This window comes from Salmo salar, chromosome ssa15, assembly GCF_905237065.1.
Source record: "Salmo salar chromosome ssa15, Ssal_v3.1, whole genome shotgun sequence".
Taxonomy (NCBI): Eukaryota; Metazoa; Chordata; class Actinopteri; order Salmoniformes; family Salmonidae; genus Salmo; species Salmo salar.
In genome coordinates this window covers 6,553,162-6,567,018 of record NC_059456.1, presented here as the reverse complement: position 1 = coordinate 6,567,018, position 13,857 = coordinate 6,553,162, and the positions used below count along the sequence as shown (strand labels likewise).

The following is a 13,857-nucleotide window of genomic DNA, read 5'->3' as shown; positions in this document are numbered from 1 at the left end:
TCATATCCTGCTTTCAGGCCTCACTGCTAGAGATATGGTTTGGTTTGCCATGGTAAACTATTGAGTCATTGATTGTCCATAATCTCTGAAACCAAATCTCTGGATCGGCAGGTAGCCTAGCCGGTTAGAGAGGCGAGCTTGCAACTAGTGGGTTGCCAGTTCAAATCCCGGGTCCAACAGAAAAAATCTGGCGGGAAGTAATCTGGCAACCGGAGAGTTGCTGATATCAAATCCAAGTTGGAATTTCCTGCCATTGTGCCCTTGATCAAGGCACTTAACCCCCCCTACAACAGCTCCCCGGGCACCAGTGTGCCCAGTGTCAGCCCCCTACACCTGTCCAAAACCCGTATGTATGTATGTCTTTTGGAGGCAGGGCTTAGTCTGTAATGGGTTAACATTGAACAAACATAAAACTGATTTAGGCTTCAATCATTCACAGCATTTTCAGGGAAAGAACAAAGAATTTACTAATGAGTTACTGACTATAAACGTAAACCTGTCATTGAAAATGAACCGAAAATCCATCACATGTTGGCGAACTAAACCTAGTCTTATCACATTCTGCAGGCCTCGGTAACGTTTTGTTTCTCCAGGAATAAACATATTTTAGCCTTCCTAGCTACTATGGCTACTATCTCATACAGGCAGTGTTATTGGTAGGGCTTTACAAAGGGGATGTTAACAGAGAGGAGACATTGTTCTAGCTTGCAGTGAAACAATAGACTCTCAGCTACCGTAGCATCGTGAATAGGGAACATGAGCGACGGCTGTTAATATGTGCCGCTGACTAAGATTGGCTGATTTTTGTCTGAACTGTGTCTGAGACCAAAATCTTTTTGTTACACTCGTAAGGTACACAACCCACTACTTTCAGAGACCAAGGTGCTGTATGTCGTTTTCAGTGGAAGGAGATGCAGGTGGGTAGCCTTGTGGTTAGAGCGTTGGATTAGTAACCGAAAGGTTGCTAGATCGAATCCCCCGAGCTGACAAGGTAAAAATCTGTCTTTCTGCCCCTGAACAAGGAAGTTAACCCACTGTTCCCCGGTAGGCCGTCATTATAAATAATAATTTGTTTTTAACTGACTTGCCTAGTTAAATAAAAACACAAATTAATGCAAGGCATCGATTTATTTATTTTTGTATTTATTTTGTATTTCTTTCAGGCTATATATGTTGGCAAAATAGAGAGGTTGTAACATAAAGTTGATCATTTTAAGCTCCAACTTTTTTAGTTTTTTTGCGCTGTGACTTCTCAATACACAGAAGTTCAGCATGCCATTTAATCTGTCTGTACTAGTTCAATTCTCTTCATGTGTCACAGTGAGGGTGTCAGAGGCGCGCTAACCATGAGGGGATGGCAGGAAGGGAAGGGAAGGGTGGGTCTGTCACTCTTATCACACCGGCTACCGCCCATGTGTGGACTTAAATGTGTCGGCCTAAATAAGGAAAGAAGCAGATAACTATGCGTAAATTAAGCTGGTGTTGGTTCATGATTTAGCCTAAGTTTAAAATAAAATGTAGACTTTTGCAAACCATCCTTCTCGTAAAAGGACCTTTCAACCATTGAACAAAAAATAGAAACGCAACATGATAAAATTTCAAAGATTTTTACTGAGTTACAGTTCGTATGAGGAATGTTGCATTTATATTTTTGTTCAGTGTATATACATTTTTTTGATTTGGGGAGTTTAAAAAATCGGGGGGAAGAAAATCGATATAGTTATTCTTTTTGACTATATATCGTATCATCTTGACAATAACAGGTGCTGCACCTGCAACTCCAGTATTTTTTACTTCATAGCTTCTTCATCTTCTTTATAAATAGGGAACCATTTTGATTGCAGCACTTTAATTTCCATGACTGATCAAAACTCGTTTTCTCACGGATCTCTCTTGCCCCTTCTGCAGCAGACATACGGTGATCGATATATTTTTGTGAACTTTTGAAGCGCAATAAAATCACAGTATCGAATCGTGAGGTCCCTGGCAATTCCCAGCCCTAATTCCATTTGAGAAAGATCCAAATTCATAATAATAATTTTTTGGCCAAGTTCATGCAGAATGCCCCAATACTCATGGAAGTAGTTTTTATTGCCAGTAGTTTTTGCAAGAATTTAGCTTAGTACATTTCCTCATAGCAACAATAATGGATATATGTGTGTCTTTATCCTACAGTGTATTCTACACTGTAGCCACAGTAAACAACTGCAGTACCAGTCAAACGTTTGGACACAGGTACTCAATCAAGGGTGCCAGGAGAAGCTGTGCAAAGCTGTCAGCAAGGCAATGGGTGGCTACTTTGAAGAATCTCAAATATTAAAATATATTTTGATTCGTTTAACACTTTTTTTTGATTACTACATGATGTAGAAAATAAAGAAAAACCCTTGAATGAATAGGTATCCAAACTTTTGGTACTGAATATCAGGGATGGGGAACTTTGATTGGGGGGGGCACAACAAATCTGAACTCATCTTGAGGGGCCACAGTGGCTCGTGGGTCTGTGTACCCACATGCAGTCGGTGCCGGTCATAGTCTTTTGTGAAAGGGCCCTAAGTGAAATTTGGTTGGGAGACAAAAATGTGCCTTCGTTCTTACTGCCTCTCCTCTCTTACTGCCCCTCCCCTCTTACTGCCCCTCCCCTCTTACTGCCTCTCCCCTCTTACTGCCTCTCGCCTCTTACTGCCTCTCGCCTCTTACTGCCTCTCCCCTCTTACTGCCTCTCCCCTCTTACTGCCTCTCCCCTCTTACTGCCTCTCCCCTCTTACTGCCTCGCCCCTCTTACTGCCTCTCCCCTCTTACTGCCTCTCGCCTCTTACTGCCTCTCCCCTCTTACTGCCTCTCCCCTCTTACTGCCTCTCCCCTCTTACTGCCTCTCCCCTCTTACTGCCTCTCCCCTCTTACTGCCTCTCCCCTCTTACTGCCTCTCCCCTCTTACTGCCTCTCCCCTCTTACTGCCTCTCCCCTCTTACTGCCCCTCCTCTCTTACTGCCCCTCCTCTCTTACTGCCCCTCCTCTCTCGTTCTCTATTTTCCCTCCTTCCATTTTTTCCACAGGATTTTTTTCTCCATCATCCACCGTCCCTTGTCTCTCTCTCTCTCTTTCTTTATCTCTAGACTTTCTATCCCTCTTTTCATCCATCCATCGATTCCGTCTCTACTCCTCTTTCTGTTCACTCCTCAATCCTCCCTCTATATTTGAGTTGGTTAAGGTGACCGTGGATTTTAGACTGCTGAACAGATTATCTGTTGCTACTGACAATACATTTTTAATTCAATAGATTTAAAAAAAGAAAAGAAATGGTTCAAAGCACTTCCTGGAAAGGTACAGTAAAATGAAATAGAAATTAAGTCATTTTCCTCCTCCTTCCTCATCCTTTCAGGGCTGGCTTTGGCCGGACGAAGCCGCTCAAGATGAACATGGTGAAGAGGATCATGGGTAGGCCGCGGCAGGAGGAGTGTAGCCCGCAAGACAATGCACTTGGCCTCATGCACCTCAGACGCCTCTTCTCAGAGCTCTGCCACCCACCACGTCACATGACCCAGAAGGAGCAGGAGGAAAAACTATACATGATGTTGCCCGTCTTCAACAGGGTGAGTAGGAGTTATGATTGGTTGGTTGGTTGGTTGATTGATTGATTGGAGGACAAGCTCTACATGATGTTGCCCATCTTCAACATGGTGAGAGTCAAACTCAGTGCTTGGTGGCTTGGCTTGCGTCTCACTAAATAGATCTCTGTGAAGGTTAAGTTCATGTGTTAAACTTTTAGTGAATGTGAATTAGAGAAAAGAAAGCAGAGATACACATCAAGTCCTACCGCACTTGCCTACGGAACAGCAAGAGGAACTGCCCCTCCCTATCTTCAGGCTATGCTCAAACACTACACCCCAACCCGAGCACTCTGTTCTCTTGGCCCACCCCAATGGTGGAACCAGCTTCTCCCTGAAACTAGGACAGCAAAAGTCCCTGGCCATATTCCCGAGAACATCTGAAACCCTACCTCTTCAAAGAGTATCTTAAATAATCCCACAGCACCCCCCCCCCCAAATTAAAAAAATAATAATTTTGTGAACGAACACCCACTCTTGACTTCTCTCCCCCCCCACTAGCGCTGAATTTGCTGATAGCTACTTTATTGAGGGAAAATTTACTGACACTAACCACCTTTTTAATCCACGGTTTCTATGCGAGTAAAGTCATACCGTACACAAATGCATCACAACCTGCTGTAATGGAAACAGGAAGTTTCGGCTACAATTTTTATAAATTCCGTCTAAATCATTTGTGATCTTTTTTTTTTCTGTCTGTAAAATTAATGATGTAAGAAATGGCCTATAAGTTATGATGAACCTCACAGGGTGGTGAAAGTGCACAGTGATTATTAACTTGATTCTCCTTTCCAATAAATGTTGAGGATCTGATTCTGGTGGCATGATGATCGATGCTTGACCGCCGTTTTGACAAATACAAATATTCTCGCTCATAATAATCTTCATGTATTGTAGACAAACCGACCCGGAGAGCCTAACCCCCCCCCCCCACCACTGCATCCCCTACCCCCTCCACTGAATCCCCTATTCCCCCCCACTGGATCCCCTATTCCCCCCCACTGGATCCCCTATTCCCCCCCACTGGATCCCCTATTCACCCCCCCACTGGATCCCCTATTCACCCCCCCACTGGATCCCCTATTCTCCCCCCCACTGGATCCCCTATTCACCCCCCCACTGGATGCCCTATTCACCCCCCCACTGGATGCCCTATTCACCCCCCCCACTGGATGCCCTATTCACCCCCCCACTGGATGCCCTATTCACCCCCCCCACTGGATGCCCTATTCACCCCCCCACTGGATCCCCTATTCACCCCCCTACTGGATGCCCTATTCACCCCCCCCACTGGATGCCCTATTCACCCCCCCCCACTGGATGCCCTATTCACCCCCCCACTGGATCCCCTATTCACCCCCCTACTGGATCCCCTATTCCCCCCACTGGATCCCCTATTCACCCCACTGGATCCCCTATTCCCCCCACTGGATCCCCTATTCCCCCCACTGGATCCCCTACCCCCCACTGGATCCCCTACCCCTCACTGGATCCCCTACCCCCCACTGGATCCCCTATTCACCCCCACTGGATCCCCTATTCACCCCCCACTGGATCCCCTATCCCACCCCCCCACTGGATCCCCTATCCCACCCCCCACTGGATCCCCTATTCCCCCCCACTGGATCCCCTATTCCCCCCCACTGGATCCCCTACCCACCCCCCACTGGATCCCCTACCCACCCCCCCACTGGATCCCCTATTCCCACCCCCCCACTGGATCCCCTACCCCCCACTGGATCCCCTACCCCCCTACTGGATCCCCTATTCCCCCCTACTGGATCCCCTATTCCCCCCTACTGGATCCCCTATTCCCCCCTACTGGATCCCCTACCCCCCACTGGATCCCCTATTCTCCCCTACTGGATCCCCTATTCCCCCCCACTGGATCCCCTATTCCCCCCCACTGGATCCCTTATTCCCCCCACTGGATCCCTTATTCCCCCCACTGGATCCCCTATTCCCCCCCTACTGGATCCCCTATTCCCCCCCTACTGGATCCCCTATTCCCCCCTACTGGATCCCCTATTCCCCCCTACTGGATCCCCTATTCCCCCCCCACTGGATCCCCTATTCCCCCCCCCACTGGATCCCCTATCCCCCCCACTGGATCTTCCAGCTGGTGGCTAGAGAGCACGTGCCAAGAACGGACTAGTCACATTTACTATTTAACAGTTTTTTTTGTGAGAATGCGATCAGATTTTTATTCGGTACATGGAAACATTGAATATTAGATTTTTATTCGGTACATGGAAACATTGAATATTAGATTTTTATTCAGTACATGGAAATTTAAATGATGCATTACGTCATCACTACGTCATCACTATGTCATCACGCACTGATTTTTATTCTCAACAATTCAGTTTTGTGGAAACACACCACTGTTTGGTATTTTCTTTATGCAGATTTCAGAATATTTGCATACATCTGTCGCCAATTGAATGGAACCCTAGCTACTGGAACCCTAGCTACTGAACCCCTAGCTACTGAACCCCTAGCTACTGAACCCCTAGCTACTGAACCCCTAGCTACTGACTGTGATGTGTGGTTGTCCCACCTAGCTACTGAACCCCTAGCTACTGAACCCCTAGCTACTGAACCCCTAGCTACTGAACCCCTAGCTACTGAACCCCTAGCTACTGACTGTGATGTGTGGTTGTCCCACCTAGCTACTGAACCCCTAGCTACTGAACCCCTAGCTACTGAACCCCTAGCTACTGAACCCCTAGCTACTGAACCCCTAGCTACTGAACCCCAAGCTACTAAACCCCTAGCTACTAAACCCCTAGCTACTAAACCCCTAGCTACTGAACCCCTTGCTACTGAACCCCTTGCTACTGAACCCCTTGCTACTGAACCCCTTGCTACTGAACGCCTAGCTACTAAACCCCTAGCTACTGAACCCCTAGCTTCTGACTGTGATGTGTGGTTGTCCCACCTAGCTACTGAACCCCTAGCTACTGAACCCTAGCTTCTGAACCCCTAGTTACTGAACCCCTAGCTACTGAACCCCCCAGCTACTGAACCCCCCAGCTACTGAACCCCTAGCTACTGAACCCTAGCTTCTGACTGTGATGTGTGGTTGTCCCACCTAGCTATCTTAAGATGAATGCACTACCTTTAAGTCTCTCTGGATAAGAGCATCTGCTAAATGACTAGAATGTAAAACATTAGGTGGGCCTTGGTGTGTGTGTGTCCATGTGTGACTGTTCAAATCAAATCACATTATATTTGTCACATGCGCCGAATACAACAACCTTACAGTGAAATGCTTACTTTACAAGCCCTTAACCAACAATGCAGTTTAAGAAAATACCCCCCCCCAACAAAAAAATGTAAGAGTTAAGAATAACAAATAATTAAAGAGCAGCAGTAAATAACAATATACAGGTGGTACCAGTACAGAGTCAATGTGGAGACTATATACAGGGGCAACCGGTACAGAGTCAATGTGGAGACTATATACAGGGGCTACCGGTACAGAGTCAATGTGGAGGCTATATACAGGGGGTACCAGTACAGAGTCAATGTGGAGGCTATATACAGGGGGGTACCAGTACAGAGTCAATGTGGAGGCTATATACAGGGGCAACCGGTACAGAGTCAATGTGGAGGCTATATACAGGGGCTACCGGTACAGAGTCAATGTGGAGGCTATATACAGGGGGGTACTGGTACTGAGTCAATGTGGAGGCTATATACAGGGGCTACCGGTACAGAGTCAATGTGGAGGCTATATACAGGGGCTACCGGTACAATGTGGAGGCTATATTCAGGGGGTACCGGTATAGAGTCAATGTGGAGGCTATATACAGGGGGGTACTGGTACAGAGTCAATGTGGAGACTATATACAGGGGGGTACCGGTACAGAGTCAATGTGGAGGCTATATACAGGGGGGTACCGGTACAGAGTCAATGTGCAGGGGCACCGGTGTCGAGGTAATATGTACATGTAGGTAGAGTTACTAAAGTGACTATGCAGAGATAATAACAGAGAGTGGCAGTGGTGTGAAGAGGGGAGGGGGACAATGCAAATAGTCTGGGTAGCCATTTGACTAGATGTTCCGGAGTCTTATTGCTTGGGGGTAGAAGCTGTTTAGAAGCCTCTTGGACCTAGACATGGCGCTCCGGTACCGCTTGCCTTGTGGTAGCAGAGAGAACAGTCTATGACTAGGGTGGCTAGGCCTACATCTGACTGTTAATCTTTTACCTTTTGCAGGTGTTTGGTAACGCTCCCCCCAGCACCATGACAGAGAAGTTCCAGGACCTCCTCCAGTTCACTACCCAGGTGTCCCGGCTCATGGTCACTGAGATCAGACGGAGGGCCTCCAACAAGTCCACAGGTCAGTGGATTTATTTAACCAGATCGTCCCATTGAGGTCAGAAGAACTCTTTCCCAAGGGAGGCTACACGTGTCTGTCTCACTGTTCCCCTAAAAGTTATATTTTGGCCTATTTCATGTGTCCGTCTTAAGTCAAATTCGCTGCAACGTTTTTGCCTGCTACAGTCCATCGCCAGGGCTGTTGCTAAACTGCCACCCCGTACTAATTAAACATAGTGTGGGTGGTTAAAGTCTCCTCAATTTAGATCATGTCAGGTTTGTCTGAGCATAGCAGTTCTTAATCACAGCTTCTGATCTAACGCTACAGCCCTTCACAGCTTCTGATCTAACGCTACAGCCCTTCACAGCTTCTGATCTGATGCTACAGCCCTTCACAGCTTCTGATCTAACGCTACAGCCCTTCACAGCTTCTGATCTGACACTACAGCCCTTCACAGCTTCTGATCTAACGCTACAGCCCTTCACAGCTTCTGATCTGATGCTACAGCCCTTCACAGCTTCTGATCTAAGGCTACAGCCCTTCACAGCTTCTGATCTGATGCTACAGCCCTTCAGCTTCTGATCTAACGCTACAGCCCTTCACAGCTTCTGATCTGATGCTACAGCCCTTCACAGCTTCTGATCTGATGCTACAGCCCTTCACAGCTTCTGATCTAACGCTACAGCCCTTCACAGCTTCTGATCTGATGCTACAGCCCTTCAGCTTCTGATCTGATGCTACAGCCCTTCACAGCTTCTGATCTAACGCTACAGCCCTTCACAGCTTCTGATCTAACGCTACAGCCCTTCACAGCTTCTGATCTGATGCTACAGCCCTTCACAGCTTCTGATCTAACGCTACAGCCCTTCACAGCTTCTGATCTGATGCTACAGCCCTTCAGCTTCTGATCTGATGCTACAGCCCTTCACAGCTTCTTATCTGACGCTACAACCCTTCACAGCTTCTGATCTGACACTACAGCCCTTCACAGCTTCTGATCTGACGCTACAGCCCTTCACAGCTTCTGATCTGACGCTACAGCCCTTCACAGCTTCTGATCTGACGCTACAGCCCTTCACAGCTTCTGATCTGACGCTACAGCCCTTCAGCTTCTGATCTGACGCTACAGCCCTTCAGCTTCTGATCTGACGCTACAGCCCTTCACAGCTTCTGATCTGACGCTACAGCCCTTCAGCTTCTGATCTGACGCTACAGCCCTTCAGCTTCTGATCTGACGCTACAGCCCTTCACATCTTCTGATCTGACGCTACAGCTCGTCAGTATACGTGGAGCTGTCTTGCTATTCGGCTAGCTCAGATAGGTGTCTGAGCAACATTACCAACTTACTTAATTAATTACCTTGATTCTCACTGCTCAGTGTTGGAGCTCGTATGCTGGATGGATGGATGAAGTGGCCCCTGGTGATGATTTATACACAGCTTGACCATCCTTTGTTAAATACTACATGACCAAAAGTATGTGGACACCTGTTCGTAGGAACATCTCATTCCAAAATCAATGGGTATTAATATGGAGTTGGTCCCCCCCCCCCTTTGCTGCTATAACAGCCTCCACTCTTCTGGGAAGGCTTTCCACTAGATGTTGGAACATTGTTGCAGGGATTTGCCTCCATTCAGCCACAAGAGCATTAGTGAGGTCAGGCACTGATGTTGGGCGATAAGGCCTGGCTCTCAGTCGGCGTTCCAATTCATCCCAAAGATGTTCGATGGAGTTGAGGTCAGGGCTCTGTGCAGGCCAGTCAAGTTCTTCCACACTGATCTCGACAAACCATTTCTGTATGGACCCTGCTTTGTGCACGGGGGCCTTGTCATGCTGAAACAGGAAAGGGCCTTCCCCAAACTGTTGCCTCAAAGTTGGAAGCGCAGAATCATCTAGAATGTTATTGTATGCTGTAGCGTTAGGGCTTCCCGTCACTGGAACTAAGGTGCCTAGCCCAAACGATGAAAAACAGCCCCAGACCATTATTCCTCCTCCACCAAACTTTACAGTTGGCACTATGCATTGGGGCAGGTAGCGTTCTCCTGGCATCCACCAAACCCAGATTCGTCTGTTGGACTGCCAGATGGTGAAGCGGGATTCATCACTCCAGAGAACGCGTTTCCACTGCTCCAGAGTCCAAAGGAGGCAAGCTTTACACCACTCAAGCCAACACTTTGCATTGTGCATGGTGATCTTAGGCTTGTGTGTGGCTGCTCGGCCATGGAAACCCTTTTCATGAAGCTCCAGTCTAACAATTCTTGTGCTGATGTTGCTTCAAGAGGCAGTTTGGAACTTGGTAGTGAGTGTTGCAACCGAGGTCAGCACTCGGCGGTCCAGTTCTGTGAGCTTATGTGACCTACCACTTCGCGGCTGAGCCGTTGTTGCTCCTGGACGTTTCCACTTCACAATAACAGCACTGACAGTTGACCGGGGCAGCTCTAGCAGGGCAGAAATTTGACTAACTGTCCTATGACGGTGCCATGTTGAAAGTCTGAGCTCTTCAGTAAGGCCATTCTACTGCCATTGTTTGTCTATGGAGATTGCATGGCTGTGCGCTCAATGTTATACAGCTGTAAGCAAGGGGTGTGGCTGAAATAGCTGAATCGACTAATTTAAAGGGGTATCCACATACTTTTGGCCATGTAGTGTTTTTCCGTCCTGGAGAGTACACTGTGACTGCAAAGGATATCTTTACATGAGTCCAGGCTCCACACTTTTCACCGCAAGACTTCCCCACATGGCTTTGTTACTGATCACGGACCAACTGAGCTACAGCCTTCCCTGTAGCTCAGTTGGTAGAGCATGGTGTTTGCAACGCCAGGGTTGTGGGTTCAATTCCCACGGGGGGCCAGCTCAGAAAAAATGAAATGTATGCATTCACTACTGTAAGTCGCTCTGGATAAAAGCGTCTGCTAAAATGACTAAAATGTAAAAATGTAAAATGTAATTCATCACCTTGGAATTCATATACTGGTCTGTCTGCTGTAATGCCACCCGCTAGAGATGGAACGATTCAGGCCTAGCTCGTGATCTCTGTCAGCAGCAGATTTTAATTGAGGATGGAAAGTATGAATGTGTTTAATACAACGAATGTCTAACACGAATCGCATTGATTCGATCCCTCGAATAAAAAAAAAAAACGAATCACACCGGATTCGTTTGAAACTAAAACATATGGTTCCTGTATCGGAAACCGTGTGTCTAGATAACGGTACGTATCTAGATTTTATTACAATGTTATTATCTTCCAGAAATATAGGCTTGTTCAAGGGCATGTTGATTAGGGTCAAATGCAGTGAATTCCCCTGTATGAAGACAGAATGGGGAACTGTTCGTTCATGATTCCCCTGTATGAAAACAGGATGGGAAGCTGTTCGTTCATGATTCCCCTGAATGGGAAGCTGTTCGTTCATGATTCCCCTGTATGAAAAATTGGCCCCAACCAAAAGCTTTCAAAAACTCCTGCTAGTGTTTCCTCTGTTGTCATCAGTTCTCTCTCTCCAGGTCAGTGTGTGTTATCAGTCTGTCATCAGTTCTCTCTCCAGGTCAGTGTGTGTTATCAGTCTGTCATCAGTTCTCTCTCTCCAGGTCAGTGTGTGTTATCAGTCTGTCATCAGTTCTCTCTCCAGGTCAGTGTGTGTTATCAGTCTGTCATCAGTTCTCTCTCTCCAGGTCAGTGTGTGTTATCAGTCTGTCATCAGTTCTCTCTCTCCAGGTCAGTGTGTGTTATCAGTCTGTCATCAGTTCTCTCTCTCCAGGTCAGTGTGTGTTATCAGTCTGTCATCAGTTCTCTCTCTCCAGGTCAGTGTGTGTTATCAGTCTGTCATCAGTTCTCTCTCTCCAGGTCAGTGTGTGTATATCAGTCTGTCATCAGTTCTCTCTCTCCAGGTCAGTGTGTGTATATCAGTCTGTCATCAGTTCTCTCTCTCCAGGTCAGTGTGTGTTATCAGTCTGTCATCAGTTCTCTCTCTCCAGGTCAGTGTGTGTTATCAGTCTGTCATCAGTTCTCTCTCCAGGTCAGTGTGTGTTATCAGTCTGTCATCAGTTCTCTCTCTCCAGGTCAGTGTGTGTTATCAGTCTGTCATCAGTTCTCTCTCTCCAGGTCAGTGTGTGTTATCAGTCTGTCATCAGTTCTCTCTCTCCAGGTCAGTGTGTGTTATCAGTCTGTCATCAGTTCTCTCTCTCCAGGTCAGTGTGTGTTATCAGTCTGTCATCAGTTCTCTCTCTCCAGGTCAGTGTGTGTTATCAGTCTGTCATCAGTTCTCTCTCTCCAGGTCAGTGTGTGTTATCAGTCTGTCATCAGTTCTCTCTCTCCAGGTCAGTGTGTGTTATCAGTCTGTCATCAGTTCTCTCTCTCCAGGTCAGTGTGTGTTATCAGTCTGTCATCAGTTCTCTCTCTCCAGGTCAGTGTGTGTTATCAGTCTGTCATCAGTTCTCTCTCTCCAGGTCAGTGTGTGTTATCAGTCTGTCATCAGTTCTCTCTCTCCAGGTCAGTGTGTGTATATCAGTCTGTCATCAGTTCTCTCTCTCCAGGTCAGTGTGTGTTATCAGTCTGTCATCAGTTCTCTCTCTCCAGGTCAGTGTGTGTTATCAGTCTGTCATCAGTTCTCTCTCTCCAGGTCAGTGTGTGTTATCAGTCTGTCATCAGTTCTCTCTCTCCAGGTCAGTGTGTGTTATCAGTCTGTCATCAGTTCTCTCTCTCCAGGTCAGTGTGTGTTATCAGTCTGTCATCAGTTCTCTCTCTCCAGGTCAGTGTGTGTATATCAGTCTGTCATCAGTTCTCTCTCTCCAGGTCAGTGTGTGTTATCAGTCTGTCATCAGTTCTCTCTCTCCAGGTCAGTGTGTGTTATCAGTCTGTCATCAGTTCTCTCTCTCCAGGTCAGTGTGTGTTATCAGTCTGTCATCAGTTCTCTCTCTCCAGGTCAGTGTGTGTATATCAGTCTGTCATCAGTTCTCTCTCTCCAGGTCAGTGTGTGTATATCAGTCTGTCATCAGTTCTCTCTCTCCAGGTCAGTGTGTGTTATCAGTCTGTCATCAGTTCTCTCTCTCCAGGTCAGTGTGTGTATATCAGTCTGTCATCAGTTCTCTCTCTCCAGGTCAGTGTGTGTATATCAGTCTGTCATCAGTTCTCTCTCTCCAGGTCAGTGTGTGTTATCAGTCTGTCATCAGTTCTCTCTCTCCAGGTCAGTGTGTGTTATCAGTCTGTCATCAGTTCTCTCTCTCCAGGTCAGTGTGTGTTATCAGTCTGTCATCAGTTCTCTCTCCAGGTCAGTGTGTGTTATCAGTCTGTCATCAGTTCTCTCTCTCCAGGTCAGTGTGTGTTATCAGTCTGTCATCAGTTCTCTCTCTCCAGGTCAGTGTGTGCTATCAGTCTGTCATCAGTTCTCTCTCTCCAGGTCAGTGTGTGTTATCAGTCTGTCATCAGTTCTCTCTCTCCAGGTAATATAAACGGTGAACCAGCAAAAAACAAAAACAAGAAGCAACACAACGAACGAACAGTTTCGCAGGCTACTCACAGCAATGCAAAAACAACTTCCCACACCAGTCAGGTGGAAAAAGGGCTACCTAAGTATGGCTCCCAATCAGCGACAACGAAGTACAGCTGTCCCTGATTGAGAGCCATACCAGGCCAAAACACAGAAATACCAAACATAGATAGGGAACATAGAATGAACATAGAAATGGAAAATATAGAACACACGTCAAAACCCCGAAACACACAAAACAAACACCCACTGCCACGCCCTGACCAAACTACAATAACAAATAACTCCTTATACTGGTCAGGACGTGCCACACACACACACACACACACACACACACACACACACACACACACACACACACACACACACACCCGCTGAATGTAAGGAATTCTCGTTCTCTCTCTGCCACCTGCTCTAAGACTTCTGGAATGACATTA

The 13,857-nt window shown here is 47.0% G+C and overlaps 1 protein-coding gene across 5 annotated transcripts in view; it reads left to right on the top strand.

Moving 5' to 3' along the window:
* Positions 1 to 13,857, top strand: part of LOC106570917 (WD repeat and FYVE domain-containing protein 3) — a 326,816-nt gene that overhangs the window by 124,904 nt on the left and 188,055 nt on the right. For all 5 annotated transcript variants that reach the window (XM_045695421.1, XM_045695420.1, XM_045695419.1 and 2 more), the window contains exons 2-3: positions 3,383 to 3,593; positions 7,832 to 7,955. In XM_045695421.1, coding sequence (XP_045551377.1) covers positions 3,414 to 3,593; positions 7,832 to 7,955 — 304 coding nt within the window. In that variant the 5' untranslated portion in view covers positions 3,383 to 3,413. The remainder of the gene's footprint in view (positions 1 to 3,382; positions 3,594 to 7,831; positions 7,956 to 13,857) is intronic.